We start from the raw sequence: 19953 nt of genomic DNA on the forward strand, positions 1-19953 counted from the left end.
CATATAGCTAATATTATTTAGTACAGTGCATCTGGAAATTATTCTCAGGGCTTCACTTTTTCCACATTATGTTATGTTACAGTCTTATTCCAAAATGCAGTAAATTCTTTGTTCCTTCAGAATTCTACCTACAACACCCCATAATGATGACATGAAAAAAGTTTTTTTTTAAATTTTTGCTAATTTATTCAAAATTTAAAAAAACGAAGAAATTACACCTACATAAGTATTCACACCCTTTGATGCACCTTTGGCAGCAATTACAGCCTCAAGTCTTCTTGAATATGATGCCACAAGCTTGGTGCACCTATCTTTGGGTAGTTTTGCCCATTCCTCTTTGCAGCACCTCTTAAGCTACATCAGGTTTAGTGCAGCGGCTAAGAGAATATTTAGAGCAAAATCATGCAAATTGTGATACAAGCACCAAATTTGGCACAAATACTCCTTAGACTCTTTTGAACAAACTGACTGGCCACTTGAATTTTCAATAGAGGGCCAGGTAGGGGTCAATTGACGAATTACACAGGGGTCAAAATTAAAAATGCTGAAATCATATTGAAAACTACACCACATTATTTGTCTGATCATAAAGATTCAAAAAAGGTATAGTTTTGACTATCTATGCCTGAATGATCAGAAGTTATGGGCTAAAAACAGCAAAAATGGTGACAAAGGTCAATGTCAGTTTGTACAGGGGTCAAAAGTTAAAGTTGCTCTAATTTTGGTAAAAAGTGATACAAATTATTGGTTGAGCTAATAGGATTAATAAATGGAATAGTTTTGATTGTGTTGAATGTTTGGTCTCCAAAGTAAAGGTCAAACAAGGTCAACGTCCATTGGATTCTATGACATGTAACATGATAACTAAGCATGATACATGGTGTAAACTATTCCTTTTTAAAACCCTGTTACCTCAACTAATAATTTGCATCATTTTTTACCAAAATTGGAGCAACTTTAACTTTGACCCCTGTACAAACTGAAACTGACCTTTGTCACCATTTTTCCTGTTGTTACCCCATAACTCCTAATCATTCAGTCATAGATAGCCCAATCTATACCTTTTTGGAATATTTACAATCACACAAATAACATGGTGTAGTTTTCAAAATGATTTCAGCATTTTTAATTTTGAACCCTGTGTAATTCTTCAATTGACCCCTACCTGGCCACCTACTGAAAATTCAAGTGGCCAGTCGGTTTGTTCAAAAGAGCAATGTCTAAGGAGTATTTGTGCCAATCTTGGTGCTTGTATCACCATTTGCACGATTGTTTCAGTTATCTGCTTCACTAGTTGGATGATGATCGTCGGTGCACAACCATTTTCAGATCTCTCCAGAGATCTTCAGTCAGATTCAGGTCTGGGCCCTGGCTGGGCCACTCAAGGACATTCACAGCGTTGTCCTGAAGCCAATCCTTTGATGTCTTGGCTGTATGCTTAGGGTCATTGTCCTGCTGAAAGATGAACCGTCGCCCCAGTCTGAGGTCAAGAGCACTCTGGAGCAGGTTTTCATCCAGAACATTGCTGCATTCATCTTTCCCTCAATCCTAACTAGTCTCCCAGTTCCTGCCACTGAAAAACATCCCTACAGTATGATGCTGCCATTCCTCCAAACATGACGCCTGGCATTCATGCCAAAATTTGGTTTCTTATGGTCTGAGGTGCCTTTTTCTTCTTCAGGTGCCTTTTGTCAAACTCCAGGTGGGCAGCCAAGTGCCTTTTATGAAGGAGTGGCTTTCTTCTGGTCACGTTACATACAGGTCTATTGGTGGATTGCTGCAGAGATGGTTGTCCTTCTGGAAGGTTCTCCTCTCTCCACAGAGGAATGCTGGAGCTCTGACAGAGTGACCATCGGGTTCTTGGTCACCTCCCTGACTAAGGTCTTTGTCCTCTGATTGCTCAGTTTAGGTGGAAAGCCAGCTCTAGGAAGAGTCCTGGTGGATCTGAACTTCTTCCATTTACAGAAGATGGAGGCCTCTGTGCTCATTGGGACCTTCAAAGCAGCAGAAATGCTTGTGTACCCTTCCCCAGATTTGTGCCTCGAGACAATCCTGTCTCAGAGCTCTACAGACAATTCCTTTGACTTCACGCTTGGTTTGTGCTCTGACATGCACTGTCAACTGTGGGACCTTATATGTAGGCAGGTGTGTGTCTTTCCAAATCATGTCCATTCAACTGAATTATCACAGGTGGACTCCAATTAAGCTGTAGAAACATCTTAAGGATGATCAGTGGAAACAGGATGCACCTGAGCTCAATTTTGAGCTTCATGGCAAAGACTGTTAATACTTATATACATATGATATCTTAGTTTTTTTATTTTTAGTTTTATCTTTTATTTTTAATAAAGTTTCAAAAATCTAAAAAAAAAACAACTTTTTTTCACATTGCCATTATGGGGTATTGTGTGTAGAATTTTGAGGGGAAAATGAATTTCAACCATTTTGGAATAAGGCTGTAACATAACAAAATGTGGAAAAAGTGAAGTGCTGTGAATACTTTCTGGATGCACGGTACCTAATCACAAGAGAAAGTGTCATGTGAAAAATAGAAAACATTAAAAGCAAACATCATGCATAAATAGAAATTTGAAAATTGTCCAGAAATATAAACACTGCCAGAAATATAAAAACTGTCCTATTTAAATATTAAATGAAACAACATCTGGTGAGATAATCGCATATATGTGTTGACTTGTTTAAAACTATGCTTCCTGGTTTAAAAAAGTGTTCAATAGTGTATGAAAGCACACATCATATAAATATAAAAATGATCAGAAATATGAAAATCGGAATAATTAATTTTAAATTAAACAAAGGATTCAAAAATCATGTGCAGACAAAATGACAACTTTACATGTGCCTGCCTGAACAAACCCAGAATATTCCATTGTGCAAACATTCTTACTTAAATGAATATGTATAAATAAGTGTAGTATCCTATGAAAAACGATGCCAAAATTGCCCAAAGAGGCTCACCGATCCTCACCTTTAGCTACCAGAATGCAACATTTCTGATCTGAATGTGCAGTCGTTTATACAGTTCTTGATGGAAATTTTGCAGACCTACTCACTGACTGATTCCATTATTATTCCCAGGGAATGTGTTTATCAAAAATTCTAGGTTGCGTAAAACTTTTACACAGAAGCGGACACATTCAAAAGCATTATTTTTTTTTATCTTTGGAATCTGCGTAGATCACACATCAGTTGTTTAACAACTCATAATGACCACCAGGGGCCAGTATCGAGCCACGTTTCGTTCGACGCAACACGTTTCAACATAGCGGAGAAGGGGACGAACGAACGTAAACCTAGCCAATCAGCGTTGAGTAACACAGACTCTTGTAAAGATGGCGTCAGAGAGATTCAGAGGAGTGAGAAGTGGACTCTTTCCCGTTATGAAATATCGCTGGTTCAGAGAGCGCAGCCTGAAATACGACAGCGGGAACGAAAGTTAATTACTCTCAACATCAGCCGTGACATGTTGTTTGTTTCGATATGGACTCGGCGCTTTTATTTTCGATTCGAAAGCTCGTTAGCTTTAACTTGGAAAACCAGCGTTAGCTCAGCTAGCTGCTCAGATCTTTTCTTTACGGCATCTATGGAATAATAGCCTGCGTGGACGCCTGGCTGGATTTTTCTATTTGAAGTTTAAATTTTAACAACCACCCATGAATCCCTCCGGTTGAAACGGTATATTTCTTTGGAGGGGGACAATATAGGACGCCGACGTTCTGGCATTGCGACGCTGTGTGGAAGCGGAGTAAGTTGCTGGCCGTCATGTATTTTCTTACCGGCTGGCCCCGAAACCTGCTCTGTCCGTTGAGGAGCGAAGAGGAGCCTTTCCACATCCAACCCAGCTCCAACAAGTTTTACTTCGTGGTGCTGTCCGAGACACAGCTTAGCATCTGGTTCAATCGGGTAAGTTCGTGAACCAGCCACAGCTTCATTCCATCTAAAAGCATCTGGACATCAACAACCTTGTGGCTGTTTGCCTTTATCGACAGTTCTTTTTATTGCAAAACTCTATTGTTTACAAGCGTTGGTACTGTTGTGTCACTGTTGTGCGTATCTGTTACCTGCGTTCGAATTTTTGTAACTCGCCGAATTGAAAGACAATATAATGAACATGGGTGGCAGTTAACTTTGATGTATTAGCTCGATCAAAAACAGTGTCACGTAGATGTGTCTGCCACCTGCAATTGCCAGGGCAAACTTTCTGTAGTATATTTTCTGTTGTATTTGACTAAATAGCAGCTATAATAAGAAATCCTAAAACTGAATGTAGGATTGGGCTCATGGATGAGCCTATCAGCTATCAAACGACCGCTGACCTGCTCAACCCCCAATAATTCTTTGCTTTACTTGTAAGTGGGGAATTCCCCAAAGATCACATTGAGCAGTAGAATAGCTGACTATATACTTTAATGAATGTTAACCAGACAGTGCAAAATGAAGAATGGAGATAAGACTTTATTTGAGTGTGAATCCTACAATACCACTCACTTTTGCTTGCCACACTGAGCGGTAATGCGGAACAACCTTGTTCTGGGGCTTGTTCTGGAAAGCAGAATGTTCAGACATTTGCAGCATCCCCTGCAGTGATTGCTCAGATTGCTCTTCTTGTCTGAAAGCGGCACCAGTCTGAAGGACCTCATGTCAGCATTTTTGACTTCCTGTTACTTCATGTACGCACGCAGTACTGCCTCAGTGTGGCGACAGGTGCTAAAAGTGTAGTCACACTGCGACGGATTGAGTAAACCGATTAGTAATGTCCTCTTGTGCCGAATACACAGTGGCGCTTTCAGAAGCCCAGATTTGAACTCTCACAAATGTTTCTGATGAACTTTGTGGACATCAGCTGACAAGGAACTTATTTTGCGCTTTATAAAATTAACTTTATTCATAAAAATCATGGCACACAGCCCCAATCATTGCGCATCAGTTGGCTGTGATATTGAGATGATGTTGCTCTTTGTTTATTTTCTCCAGAGTTTATGTCCAAACTTGCGTCACTCTGGTCATGTGTCAGTGTATGATCTGCTGTTGCCGCAGTAAAAAATGCTTTGGTCTTTGCATGCCCGTCGTGCGGTCACAGGGTGCTCTGTGAGGTGTTTTGCGTACCTGTGTGGTATTTGTGCATCTTCCGGGTTTGGCGACTCTTCTTTGGAAATCAGGTGCAGTTTCATACTTCACGGCAACCATTGCAATCATAGCGGTTTGCGAGAAGATGCGGAAAGGACCTGGTGGCAGCTGAGCGCGTTTTTGGCATCATGTGGCGTTCAGTGCAATTTCTTGACCACACAAGAAGTGCGTAGGATCCTGAGTAAAGGGGGTTTTAAGGGGAAACGTCATCTACCAAATTCACTACAATCACCCACTTGCTGGTAATGAGGTTGACAGATTAAATGTCTTGTGTGTAGTTCAGGACAACTTTATAAAGAACTATTGTTCTGCCATTGACTGATAGCGGCATTGAACAGACATAGCATGATGGTTGTCTTCGCAGATCAGACATAGACACTTAAATTATTACCAAGGTAGGTGATTGTTCTAAGTAAACTAACACAGAAATGAAATCGCCATACTTTGTTATACACATGTGTTTTGTAGTCGCATGGAATAGTTTTGTCAACTTTTGGGTTTGTGTTTCTGTCATTATATGTAGTTTGAGTCCACTGTTGTTCACAATTCTCCATTTAAAGCAAGATTGGGTTCAGTTTTTGTTTTGCAGGGCATTATAAGATCAAGGCCTTTACGACTTTTATTTAAAGCTAGAGTGCCACCCAAATTTCAGTAAACTGACAAAACTTAGTTTCTCCTAAAATCCAGGCATTGTAATGTTGGTTTATTTTTGAAAGGTCTTGTAAAATTACAGCTCATTTTAATCAGGAGAACATATTTTTCTGGAGAGAATTCCATAACAAATATTTTCTCACTCACTCACTCATCTTCAATCGCTTACTCCAGTTAAGGGTCGCGAGGGTCTGGAGCCTATTTTTTTTTAATGCTGACTACAGGTGTGTGTGTGTGTGTGTGTGTGCGTGCGTGCGTGCGTGCGTGCGTGCGTGCGTGCGTCCATGACATCTTGAACAGACCGGAAGTTACCTTGATGCAATGCGTGACGCTGACGTCCTTGAGAGGTTTTGTAAATCACTCCAGAGGTGTTGTTATCAGGTTACAAAACAGCATTTTTCATTTTAGAAGTGTTTATTTCTCACTAGCTTTTACATAATATGTGAGAAACATTTTAGAATTACACAGAAACACTGCGGTTTTGGAGCGTTTTCCGCCATGTTGTATAGCAGCCAGAGGGAGACCAGCCATTGAAGTAATGATGCATCTCTACTCTGCACCGTGCCCATCCCATAATAATACAGTAATGCTTTTGGAGGGCGGTATGCATTTTCAGAGGCCCGACGTCTATGCCCAGTTGCCCAAAATGACAGATATTCGCCCGAGTTAGACGAGGGCAAATATCTGTCATTGCGGGCTACAGCATGAACGGAGGGACTCAGAAAATGCATACCGCACGACAACAGCATGTTATTTGCATATTACCATTTTTTTTCCTGAGATACACAACACGTAACGTGTACATAAAAAGTTGGCTCACTTAACTTTTGTCGTGTCGGCTGGTGCGCGCTGCTCTCCAAATTCTGTAGTGTGTCTTCATCAAGCTGGCTGCTCTGGCTGCTGTTCATTGTCGTACTATCCATGAGAAAATCATCCGGAGTATCCATATTGGGACCAACACACACTTCTCACCTTTTTATTTTTTATTCCCCTCTGCCGACAGTTCTTGGACTGTGCGCGCGCTGTGATGTCATTTGTTTACGCACAGCGGGCAGGTATAGCCAGGTAGCGTCGACATAAAGCTACGCTACCGGCCTAGCAACGCCTCGGTAAAGTGATAATAATACCTTGTACAAGACTGGGGAAGCCCCCACATGATCTATCATATCACTGTCATATACCCGTATTGGTCTCAACTGTCGCTGTCGTAACTGTCTGTTCTTTTGAAAATTTTCCCTTCAGGGGGATGATTTATTAACTTTTTTCTAGACAATGTGAATTTTGACCTTATTGGTCATGTCATATTATGAATCCACTACTTAAATGCTAATAAATAAAATTATAGTGGTGCCAGTGAAAATTCTTTTTATGCTTTAAATCTTTAAAAGCTCAGTGGCCTATACTTTTAAGTCAGTTATTCAGATGATATAGCTTTTCCAATATCCCCAGGCTTAAGTATGAGTCACTGTAAAATGCAGCATTATCAGAAAAGGCCTTGAAGAAAAGCCAATATGGATCCTGGGAGAAGACAGAGAAATTAAGGATTTAAGGAATGAGAATAAACACGCACACACAGACGGACGAACGGACAGAATGAAATATTACATTTAAAAAGCTGATTGTTTACTGCTAATTGAAGGGAATAAGAATGTGTGGAATAGTACAGTTTTTACAAAACTGAATGAATTTTCTTTCCTGGATTAATAATAAATAAATAATTAAATTTCATATACTGTCAAATCAACTGTCTAGGTGTTGAACTCAAAGCATTGCCATGTTTTAGGCAACATTTGAAATAATGGATCATCCAAAGTGTTACGTAAATCTGTTCACAAGTTTGTAAATAAAAACCTGAACTAAAAGATTTTTAACATATTTGGCATTTACTGGTATAGATAGGGTGGGGGTGGGGGGGGGGTCTTACAGCACCTTAAACAATTACATCTGCTATCTGCTAACCTTCATTAGTTTAAAGAGACCAGCTTTGCTGTGCTGACAGTTTGATTTAATAGCCTGCATTTGATAACATTGTTGGCTGTGTTCCATACAGCCTGTGTGGTATTGAACTGTAGCAACAATGGATTAGGGTCTCTGTCTTGTTCCTGAAGTCCACAAGAATGTGACATTGTTTTGTGTCGTTTGATTCTTAAGCATATGTCTCGCCAGTGTTATAACAGAGTAACGGCCTGTTATGCTGCTGCCCGGAAAGAAATTACACTGCAAATTAGGCTGTTATGTTGTTTTTGATGGGGTGTAGCAGGAAAATGATAATTTCTCTTCATTGATTGTACCTGGCTAATTTGCATGTATTCAGGCAAATATTTAACAAGTGCCAGTGTAGAGCTTTGGTTGTTTTGACAGCTATCCACATGTGTTTTTTTTTTTTTTTGCGTCCTATGTGGGTTATCTAGGTTAATTTATACCAACTGGTAGTCTGCGAATGGCTCCGTCATGCGTGTGTTGAACGCAAAGTAACACTATCGCCTGTTTTTAATAACTCCATTCAAATTTAAGAGCCAGTATTTTTAAAGTTCAGGCAGGTTTACATGAGGGTGTGATTCAAGCTGAATTGGATTTCAATGAAACTTGGCTCAGAGATGGAACCTACCAAGCCAGAGGTGGAACCTAACTTTAGATGTGAGAAGGCGGACCAATGATTGAATGATATTGTGAATGAGGTTGTTAATTATGTAAATTGTAGAATTATTAATTATGGAAATTGTAGAAAGGCCCAACCAGGGACAAGAGTTATGAATAAGCTGTAGCTATAAACTCTGAATGAAATGAAGAAACAAACTTTCCCAAAATTTCTCGACTGAAAACCAAACGGTGACCTTGCCAGGGGTCATCAAAGTTCAAGGGAGTCCACAAAATTCTGAAAACTGTTATATAAAGTAGAGATGTTAGTTTATCCACTCCAGCAAATTTAGTTAAAAAAGGCTGATGGCGCAGGCCACCAGGTGGCGCTAAACGTCCTCAAAATTAGGCAAATTGAGTACTTTGGCGCCCACTGATGGCCAGCGCAGTCAAGACCCCAATGTTTTTTTCAGTTGCATTTGATAGAGTAGGGTCTATTTGTTGACAACATTGAAATCTGGTTGTGGTGTTGATGGTGCAGAGGGTTATGGGCCTTTAAAGTGGCGATGACACTTCAAAAATGAGGGAAAAACTGATATAAATAGCAAAATATACATCCAGTATAGTAAGTTGAAAGTGTTTTTATTCATTATCACTGAAAAATAAAGTTTGTACAGCTTCTCAAAAGTGTGTTTATTGGAAAGCGCGCTTGCAGCGCTCCTTCAGCGGTCACGTGATGCCGTGTCATCACAGAATGGAGAGTCCTGTCTTTGTCTGTTCGATTGACAACAGGAACAGATGGACCTCAGCATGGACAGTGACGAGATCAAGAACTTTTCTGACTACTCTTCAAGTGTGGATTATTTCTGACTCGGATCCTGAGGATGTCGCAGCAGTGATTAGACCCTACAGATTGGAGCCGTATTTTTCGGACGAACATTTAAACCAGGAGCATTCTGGCAGCGAAAATAATGCCGACGGTGTTTATGGCGGAGCCGAAGCAGAGGCAAGAGATGTGCCAATTCCAATGGATTTTGAAAGGCTGCAGAATATGGAATGGTAAGGGAGGCTTTGATTTTTGTTGCTGCTGTTTATAACACTCTAATTACTGTATAGCATTTTCAATTCGAGCGTCTGTTTACCGCCTTTGTTATTGTTCGGGAGCCGTGATAGTGTAGCTATTACTTGTGGACCACCATCATTACCTTCGTGTTTTTGCCGTTTTCGAGTGCCTGGCATTGCATTCATCCGTGTTTAGTTACGTTATTTTCATGAAAGAATAGGAAATAAACTCCGAAAGTTTCGAAAAAGATTGCCAAAAACAACAGTGAACGTGCCGGCGCCGTGTTTACTACGTAAGTTCCTTGACCATTTCAAGATTATTGTGAACATATTATTTGGGGTTGACATTTTATGTGTTCCTGTGAGCGGTGAGAACATGGCGACGGTAGAGGAAAGTGTCTGCTGTTGGGAACAAATGTGTGTGTGCGAGCGGAGCGAGCGGCAGCCAGACATTTCATGCATCACACAACAGCTTTCGATCAATCTGCCTGGACTTGAAAAGGCTAAAACCTTTTGCCCTTGTGTTTGTGCAATATGCTGCGACACACTGGTCAGGCTTATCGACAAACAAGTCCCTGAGAGCTGTATTTAATCAAAGTTTCTGCCGCTAAACAAAGTGTAAACAACGGCCGCCAGGCGCGCAAGCTGATACGGTCTACACGTAGTAACGTATTTTAGGCTTGGTTCTCAGCGGGAAGCTAGTCACGGGGCGTGCACATTTTTCAGTGGTGGGGCGTTCTAATGTTGTATATAACGGGAGAACCGCGTACACTTTCCTAAAACGTTTAGGTTGTCTGAATTATATAACCTTTGTTACATGTAATAAGACTATGTTGTCTTTAAGTGTCATATCCACTTTAAATACAGCCAATTTTGCAAAATAACCAGACTTTGAGCACCCCCTATATTCAGTGCCATTGATCCCCCAAACTAATATGTATGTAAGATGGAACAGTTTGCCTCCATAAGTCATTTGATAGTTAAACTGGTTTGGGGACTTGATGGCGCTGAATGTTACACCACTTGAAAGATGGGAATTCAATGAAATATCAGTTTTTGCGTATTTTTGCCTTGAACTCTGATGACCCCTGGCAACGTCACCGTTTGGTTTTCGGTCAAAAATTTTTGGGAAAGTTTGTTTCTTGGTAGGTTCCATCTCTGAGCCGTGTTTCACTGAAATCCAAATCGGCTTGAATCACAGCCTGCCTGATCCTTAAAAAAAAAAATTGGCTCGGTAAGATGCTCTCACTTGTAAAACAAACGTAGCATAGCGCAAATTTGACCAGTACAACTCAGATTTCAAACTTTCATTCAGACTTGCAAAGTCATTAATTATATCATTAACGAGCCTTTTTCCACCAGGGCGGCCCATGACTGTTCTCTGGCATGGATTGGACCATTAATATCTCCTGCTTCGCCGGTTCATAAACTGACGTTAGTCCCTCATGTAAAGGAATAATAATAATATAATATCCTCTGTGTGCTTTTGTGGGACTTGACTGATTAAACATTGTTCCTCCAAATGCTGCTGTTCTCTGCCACTGTTACCGATTTACCGGTAAGCTGAAGTTACGGTCCCTCATGTAAAGGAAAAACAATAATATCCTTTGTGCATTGTTTTTGTGGGACTTCAGTGATTAAGCATTTTTCTTGCAAATGCTGCCACTCTCTGCTGCTGTCACCATCTGCTAACGGCTGCGGCTCTCCGCTCCTGCTGGGGCAACAACCTCCTTCAGTCCGCCCACAGGCCCGACCTATGACACGCTCCCTTTCGCTCCTGATGCTCTTCCGGCCTGGTTCTGAATGTCCATCAAATGCATTTAGTTGTAGTGCCTCAATACACATGCACTGTGTGATGAGACTGTCAGCCCAAGGCCGAGGTTTAAAATAATTTATATTTTCAGACTTAAAGGGGTTTTTCCACTATGAAGAGGGCCAAGACCCCCCCAAACAGGCTGAAAGAAGAAACCCTGGACAACGTCTTCATGATTTTGTTGAAGGAGATGAGGCGGAAACATTCAGCTTTGACTCAGCTTGCAACAACTGTGCCAAAATGAAAAACAGAAGAATTTACGTTTCTGCCTGAGCATTCTTTTATCAAATCTATGATAGAAATGTACATGTAACTTTTAGTTTCAATAAATGTTGTGAGCTCATGAATTGGGTGTTATTGTGAGCTTAAGTAACTGACTCTCCAATATTTTGGAAACATGGTATCTAAAAGGTAAAAATATCATGGCCTAATTAAGTTATTTCCAGAGCTATTTGGTATATTTAGACGGACAAAGAAGGCCCTTTATAAACCCAAAATGCAAAAGCGGCCCGAACCCCCGGCTTGTTGAGGTGATTTTTCCATCCCATTACTCTGCTAAAAGATCCTGGTGAGAACCCTGTTGAGAACATTGCCTGTTTATAAATATTGGTATGAAATGTCAAAAAAAAAGTCCTTTCAGAGAAGTTGGTCTGTGTTACTCCTTCCTTTTGATGTATAGCCTTAAAATTTGTTCTATCCATGAGAGAGCGAGAACTAACTTACTCCAAATTTCCCACTGAGCAGGGAAGAAATTATTGTGACATATCAAGTGTTGCCCGAGTGAACACCATGTTCGTCTAGAGTTGCGCTGTGGTTTTCCCTGTCGTTCTAAGATAACCACAGGTGGGGCCAAGTTGACTGGGAGTGAGCATTGCCAGGCAAAACTGCTTGGGCAAGTCAGCCGAGGTGCGCTGACGTGTAGCTCAGCCCGTTACTTGGTCAGGTGTAAGAACAGCTTAGGTGCTTGTGCTGCTGTATCTTCAGATAATTTTCTGTATTCCTACTGACAGATAAAACATTTATTTCCAAATGCTACACGTCATCTCTCAAGATTTGGCTTTTTTTTTTTGTTTGTTTTTGTTTGCTGAAAATGCTCTCATGCTGAGTTGACACTGCAGCCAAGTTTTTTTTTTTTTTTGGTAATTTAACTGTGTGTGTGTGTGTGTGTGTGTGTGTGTGTGTGTGTGTGTGTGTGTGTGTGTGTGTGTGTGTGTGTGTGTGTGTGTGTGTGTGTGTGTGTGTATTGTAAACCACATTTGTGCAGAAATACTAGGGTGTTTTAAGACACAGTACAGATGGTTGCCCAGTTCTGGATCACCTTTTTTAAAGTCCCGCTATACGGAGCCGTAATGCAACTGAATGTCCTTTATTGTGTATTGTTGTATTGGGTATTTGGATGTTATTTAGCTGAAAACGTCTGGGTGGAGTAGCGCTTCTACTTAAAGTGTGAAGCCACATCATGTGTGACGCAAACATTTGCCAAAAATGGATCACTTTGCCCAGTTCTAGATCGTGACACTCTCTGTCACTTTGGGGGCATTCCTGGAATCTGGCTGGAGCCCTTCTGATGCAGAATGATACACAGTGTGCTCGAGAATGTGTTTTGAACACAAAATGATAGAAATTATACCTATTAAATGAGAATTTACTTCGTTTTGAAAGGCGCCATTATACGTTTTTACGAGCAAAAAAATGAAGTGTGGAGGTGAGATTTCTCCCGAATTAAAAAGTAAAAGCCCCCACATTCATGCCCATTCGTGATTTTGAGATGACCCCCAAAGTCCACTTGGCTCACAATTACAGACTGCTCCTTCAGTGATCCCCAACCGGCAAATTTTCGCATCGGAGATAAATGTAACCGGCAAATTTTCGCATCGGAGATAAATGTGTGCAGCAATTAAACAGCAAGACATAACACACTGACATTTTCTACCCAAGTAAGTAAGTATTTTCCCACTCTAGAACCAAAAACACCGAATGGCTAACTCACCTTTGCAACGTTTTAGAGATCGTTACTTTCAAACTTGCAGGAATGAGTGAGTCAGGAAAAGTGCGCACACCGCAGACACCGGGATGTTTTGATTCCTCTGCTGATCACAAGGACGGGTGGATCCGGTCGAGCTTGTGTTCGTTTGTAGACAAAACATCAATCTTTCCATTGGTACCAAGTATTAGCTTATTTGTGCTGATTACGAGAAAGGGCGGCGCAAAAATTACAGCAGTGATCCGGAACTGGCAATGATCCGGAACTGGGCAAGTGACTGTACTGTATATAAATACTGTAGGTTTATGGTGTTAAAAGTAGATGTATTTTGAGAATGTCGTTATTTCACTTATCTATATTCTAAGAGACAAGTGTGTGTGTGTGTGTGTGTGTGTGTCCCTCTCCTGTCCAAACGGCGCATCGGAATTGAACCAAACGTGGCACACACATGCTTTGACATAAGGGCAGTGACATAGGCTATTGAGCACTTTAGTAGTAGTAGTGGGGGAAGAGTTTTTTGTCATTGTAGATACATACATACAATGAAATTTGTCCTCTGCACATAACCCATCCTAATTACAGTTGGACACAATCCAAACCACTAGGACCAGTGGGCAGCCACAGTCCTGGAGACCAACTCCAGAAACTTCATTATCGGACATAACCGCATTCGTTTCACTCTGGCTGTCGGCCATTGGGATGTTACTTTGATGTTGTGTTGCTAACTGGGATGTTAGAAAATGTGTGACTTGACCTTTAATACTCTGCACAGTAAATTCATCCCAACATGAATGATGTGATGTAATCAATTAATAAACGTTTAATGAAAAAAGAGTTTACATTTGCACTTTGTCTCACAGTGCTAATGTGGCTGACGGCAGCTCTCTGCTCTCTCTCTGTTGTCACAGTTTAAAGTTGTTGTACTGAACTCATACTGAAGTGTGATGTGTAAACACAAATTTGAACTGAACTGTGACTTCTGTGTACCGTGACACCCCTATCAGTAAGTGTTGATTCTCTTCATCTTTGTCAGCTTTTTACCTCTTCATTTTTGGAAGTAGTTGTAGCAGCAGCAGCTGTCTCTCTTTGAGGCAGCTTTCGTTGCACCGTAACAGTTCTCTGGAATCCAGGATAGGTGAGAGGTGACAGCTTTGTTGGTGAAGATGAAGTTTTCATTTCAGTACCTGCTTCAAACCTGCACTGAATGTACTTTATTATTGTAGCTGAGTTAAACGTTCAGTTATTGATTCCCGATCAAACATGCTCTCACTCATAGACACTACGTACATGTGTGTATATATATGTTTCATAGATGAAAATAAATTTAAATTGTCCTCATGGAGGTATTATTCAATGACATGTTCAGCATGGATACTGTCCTCTCTTTTTTTTTTTTTTTTTTTTTTTTTTTTTTTTTTTAGGTTTTTAATGGTCCACAGTATGTTTTCCTTTAGAAAAGCATGTTTGTCAGATATAGTTGACTGTAAATCTGTCCTTTCCTGTTTAATCTCTCTTGGGCCAGTTCCCTGTGCCATAAATTTGACTCCAGCTCTATTCCCTGTAATCTCTGCCACCCGTGGCCAGTGCAGCCTGAACCAATCTTGCTCAGACGAGGCGCTATCTCTAATCCATGTAAAGATTAGCTTTGTTCTGTTCTTGCTCCCTGCCACCCTAGCACAGCTCTATGAGGAGGGTCCAGGGCTCGGGATGTGTTTGTGTGCTGCAGCTGTTATGCTGTAATTGTATGTGTAAACATGACCCGTAATTAGCAGCATATGGATGTTATGCTCATGTTTTCAGGTTAACAGTTGAATGTTTGTGTGTAAGCAGTAAATGTACCTGGGATTTTTACAAATACATTAACTGCATGTGACTGTGGAGCATAGAAAATGTTGATGCATGTAAATACTATTTTATCACTGCTACTTGCTGCCATTTGTGTTTGAGCTCATAAGTAATTTTTTTTTGTATGGGTGTTTGTCTAACTTGTAAGCTCTGGTAGTACTGGTGATGAAATCAGTTTTGTATGCTAGTGGGCAGGATACTTGAGTACCTGCAGGGCCTCAAACTTGAAGAGGAATGACACCAGGCATAAAACAATTTAGTATGTCAGGCAAAATTCTCAGCAACTTCTGCAGGTGTACGATTGAGAGTTTCCTCACTTATCACAGTCGGGTACGGTAATTGCACAGTCCAAGACAGGAAGGTTCTCCAGCATGTGAATAAGACCTCACAGTACATCTCTGGGGCAGCCTTCCCCTCACTGCAGGACATTTATCAAACCAGAGTCCTGCATACAACCCACATCAGGGACAGCACACAGTCTTCACACTACCATCAGACAGACACTACAGGAGTCTGAAGTCCAGGACTACTAGGCTGGCGAACAGCTTCCCCTCCACCACCTGACTGACTGTTATTTCACTGTCATTCTTCTCCTCATTATTATTGCTATCATCCTCTAAGTATTTATTATAATAGCTCTGGTCACTATTTATACATCCATGCACCTTATGACTCCTGTACAGCAGGAATGCTGCTTAAAACTACACAATATTGCACAAAATTGCCAATACTGCATAAACTGCACATCTTTTTCTTGAGAGGGTAGTTGTAAAACAGCTAACTGATCACCTGCAGAGGAATGGTCTATTTGAAGAGGTTCAGTCAGGTTTTAGAATTCATCATAGTACAGAAACAGCATTAGTGAAGGTTACAAATGATCTTCTTATGGCTTCGGACAGTGGACTTATCTCTGTGCTTGTTCTGTTGGACCTCAGTGCTGCTTTTGATACTGTTGACCATAAAATTCTATTACAGAGATTAGAGCATGTCATAGGTATTAAGGGCACTGCGCTGCGGTGGTTTGAATCATATTTGTCTAATAGATTACAGTTTGTTCATGTAAATGGGGAATCTTCTTCACGGACTAAAGTTAATTATGGAGTTCCACAAGGTTCTGTGCTAGGACCAATTTTATTCACTTTATACATGCTTCCCTTAGGCAGTATTATTAGACGGTATTGCTTAAATTTTCATTGTTACGCAGATGATACCCAGCTTTATCTATCCATGAAACCAGAGGACACACACCAATTAGCTAAACTGCAGGATTGTCTTACAGACATAAAGACATGGATGACCTCTAATTTCCTGCTTTTAAACTCAGATAAAACTGAAGTTATTGTACTTGGCCCCACAAATCTTAGAAGCATGGTCTCTAACCAGATCTTTACTCTGGATGGCATTTCCCTGACCTCTAGTAATACTGTGAGAAATCTTGGAGTCATTTTTGATCAGGATATGTCATTCAAAGCGCATATTAAACAAATATGTAGGACTGCCTTTTTGCATTTACGCAATATCTCTAAAATCAGAAAGGTCTTGTCTCAGAGTGATGCTGAAAAACTAATTCATGCATTTATTTCCTCTAGGCTGGACTATTGTAATTCATTATTATCAGGTTGTCCTAAAAGTTCCCTAAAAAGCCTTCAGTTGATTCAAAATGCTGCAGCTAGAGTACTGACGGGGACTAGCAGGAGAGAGCATATCTCACCCGTGTTGGCCTCTCTTCATTGGCTTCCTGTTAATTCTAGAATAGAATTTAAAATTCTTCTTCTTACTTATAAGGTTTTGAATAATCAGGTCCCATCTTATCTTAGGGACCTCGTAGTACCATATTACCGCATTAGAGCGCTTCGCTCTCAGACTGCAGGCTTACTTGTAGTTCCTAGGGTTTGTAAGAGTAGAATGGGAGGCAGAGCCTTCAGCTTTCAGGCTCCTCTCCTGTGGAACCAGCTCCCAATTCAGATCAGGGAGACAGATACCCTCTCTACTTTTAAGATTAGGCTTAAAACTTTCCTTTTCGCTAAGGCTTATGGTTAGGGCTGGATCAGGTGACCCTGGACTATCCCTTGGTTATGCTGCTTTAGATGTAGACTGTGGGGGGGTTCCCATGATGCACTGTTTCTTTCTCTTTTTGCTCTGTATGCATCACTCCGCATTTAATCATTAGTGATCGATCTCTGCCCCCTTCCACAGCATGTCTTTTTCCTGGTTCTTTCCCTCGGCCCCAGCCAGTCTCAGCAGAAGACTGCCCCTCCCTGAGCCTGGTTCTGCTGGAGGTTTCTTCCTGTTAAAAGGGAGTTTTTCCTTCCCACTGTAGCCAGGTGCTTGCTCACAGGGGGTCGTTTTGACCGTTGGGGTTTTTCATAATTATTGTGTGGCCTTGCCTTACAATATAAAGCGCCTTGGGGCAACTGTTTGTTGTGATTTGGCGCTATATAAAAAAAGGTTGATTGATTGATTGATCTTTGAAACTGTACAACCCCAATTCCAGTGGAGACCACACATGCAAACAGGAAAAGGAGAAAATCCTCATAAAGGAAAAGGTTGTAAATGGACAAAATCTTTCATTTCTGACAAATAATTCTGGGAATAATTAATTAAATGAGTTGCTTATAACTTTTCTGTCAAGCAACTGAATAATCAATTAACCTAATTGTTTTAGCCTTAAATCTAGGGCTAAAATTGGGTTTCCACTGTTTAATCCTTAAATGCATGGGTGTGTCATCGAGCAGCTACAGGTAATACCTTGGGTATTAGCGTTCCAATATTTCTATAACTGTAGTAACCTTAATATTAAAGTAAGTTCGCTATGTTGTATTTAATAATGTTGATAATAAGAAAATATTGTGGTATATTTCAAAGTTTTCCCTCCCTCATCTCTTGTAGATACCAAACTGTTACATTTAGAACAAACCAAATTTTCTGTGCTTTAAGTTGCACTGCAGTGCTCTGTTTAAAAATAAGAAATAAAGACGGACCCCCCCCCCCCCCCCCCCCCACACACACACACCAGCTTTGTTTCCAGAGGCGTGTAAACAAACTCAGTACAGCACATTGATGGCTACTAAGTTTCACCGGAGGCACGTGGGGGTGCGAAGGACTATAATCAAGAAACAACTGTAGTTCCAAGTCTATAAATACCCAAAGTATATGTGAAAGGTTAAACAGGTCACTCTGTTATTGCGGCCAATAGGGATGGGTATCAAGAACCGGTTCTTTTTGAGAATCATTAAGAAATGATTTGATCCACCGACATCAATAGCCTTTTTGCTTAACAATTTCCTTATCTGTCCTTCAGAGCGGCCATTGTTTTTGAGGGTGTTTATCAGGAAAATTAGCATTTCTCTACGTTAATTGCAGACCCTGCAGCATGTCTGTAATCAACCGCTTCTGCAGTGCGGATCTGCTTGAAGCTTGAACCAACAAAGCAGAGCTCCGACCCACTGCTTCATTGGTTCTCTGCTTCGCTGCTTTTCAGAAGCAGCAAGTCCGCTTCTTAACCTCTCTCAAAGCCATTTAAAGATGTCAATCATGAGTCACTTTTGTGCTGATTAAAGTCACTAACTGGGACTTTTGCCTTGTTGTGGGCAAGAAACAAAAATCATCCTCCGTTTCGTTCGCACAGCTCCAAAGTCAAGTTAGTGTCCGATCAGAATTCATAACTTCAAAGCGCAGTTTTAAATCAAATGACACCTCTTTCCAAATGTTGTAACACAGACAGCAAATTACAACAGACTAAAACAGTTTTTTTCCTCCCAAAATGAGACGTCCTGCATTCTTTATGAATTACATTTATGCTGACGTGCAGCACATTCGGGTGAGTTCAGCTCAGGGGTATGGAGCGACATTCATGCCATTAATGTCTGAAAGGAAATGCTTTTGACAAAAACTACAGATTTTGTTTACAACCCCAATTCCAGTGAAGTTGGAACGTTGTGTAAAAGGTAAATAAAAACAGAATACAATGATTTGCAAATCCTCTTCAACTTATATTCAATTGAATACACCACAAAGACAAGATATTTAATGTTCAAACTGATAAACTTTATTGTTTTTGTGCAACTATTTGCTCATTTTGAAATGGATGCCTGCAACACATTTCAAAAAAGCTGGGACAGTGGTATGTTTACCACTGTGTTACATCACCTTTCAATCAATCAACACTCAATAAGTGTTTGGGAACTGAAGACACTAATCGTTGAAGCTTTGTAGGTGGAATTCTTTCCCATTCTTGCTTGATGTATGACTTCATTTGTTCAACAGTCCGGGGTCTCCATTGTCGTATTTTGCAGTTCATAATGAGCCACACATTTTCAATGGGCGACAGGTCTGGACTGCAGGCAGGTCAGTCTAGTACCTGCACTCTTTTACTATGAAGCCACGCTGTTGTAACACATGCAGAATGTGGCTTGGCATTGTCTTGCTGAAATAAGCAGGGATGTCCCTGAAAAAGACATTGCTTGGATGGCAGCATGTGTTTCTCCAAAACCTGGATGTACCTTTCAGCATTGATGGTGCCATCACAGATCACAAGTTGCCCATGCCATGGGTACTAACACACCCCCATACCATCACACATGCTGGCTTTTCAACTTTGCGCTGGTAACAATCTGGATGGTCTTTTTCCTCTTTTCTCCGGAGGACACGACATCCATGATTTCCAAAAACACTTTGAAATGTGGACTCATCAGACCACAGCACATTTCCACTCTGAGTCTGTCCATTTCAAATGAGCTCGGGCCCAGAGAAGGCGGCGCTGTTTCTGGATGTTGTTAATGTATGGCTTTTGCGTTGCATGGTAGAGATTTAACTTGCACTTGTAGATGTAGTGATGAACTGTGTTAACTGACAAGGGTTTTCTGAAGTGTTC

General features: G+C 40.8%; 1 protein-coding gene across 2 annotated transcripts in view; it reads left to right on the forward strand.

Moving 5' to 3' along the window:
- The first annotated feature begins 3343 nt into the window (after positions 1 to 3343).
- ric1 (RIC1 homolog, RAB6A GEF complex partner 1) overlaps positions 3344 to 19953 on the forward strand; it is a 107570-nt gene continuing 90960 nt past the window's right edge. For both annotated transcript variants that reach the window (XM_034191640.1, XM_034191641.1), the window contains exon 1: positions 3344 to 3924. In XM_034191640.1, coding sequence (XP_034047531.1) covers positions 3784 to 3924 — 141 coding nt within the window. In that variant the 5' untranslated portion in view covers positions 3344 to 3783. The remainder of the gene's footprint in view (positions 3925 to 19953) is intronic.

The sequence above is a fragment of the Thalassophryne amazonica genome, chromosome 17 (genome assembly GCF_902500255.1).
Source record: "Thalassophryne amazonica chromosome 17, fThaAma1.1, whole genome shotgun sequence".
NCBI classification, from domain to species: domain Eukaryota; kingdom Metazoa; phylum Chordata; class Actinopteri; order Batrachoidiformes; family Batrachoididae; genus Thalassophryne; species Thalassophryne amazonica.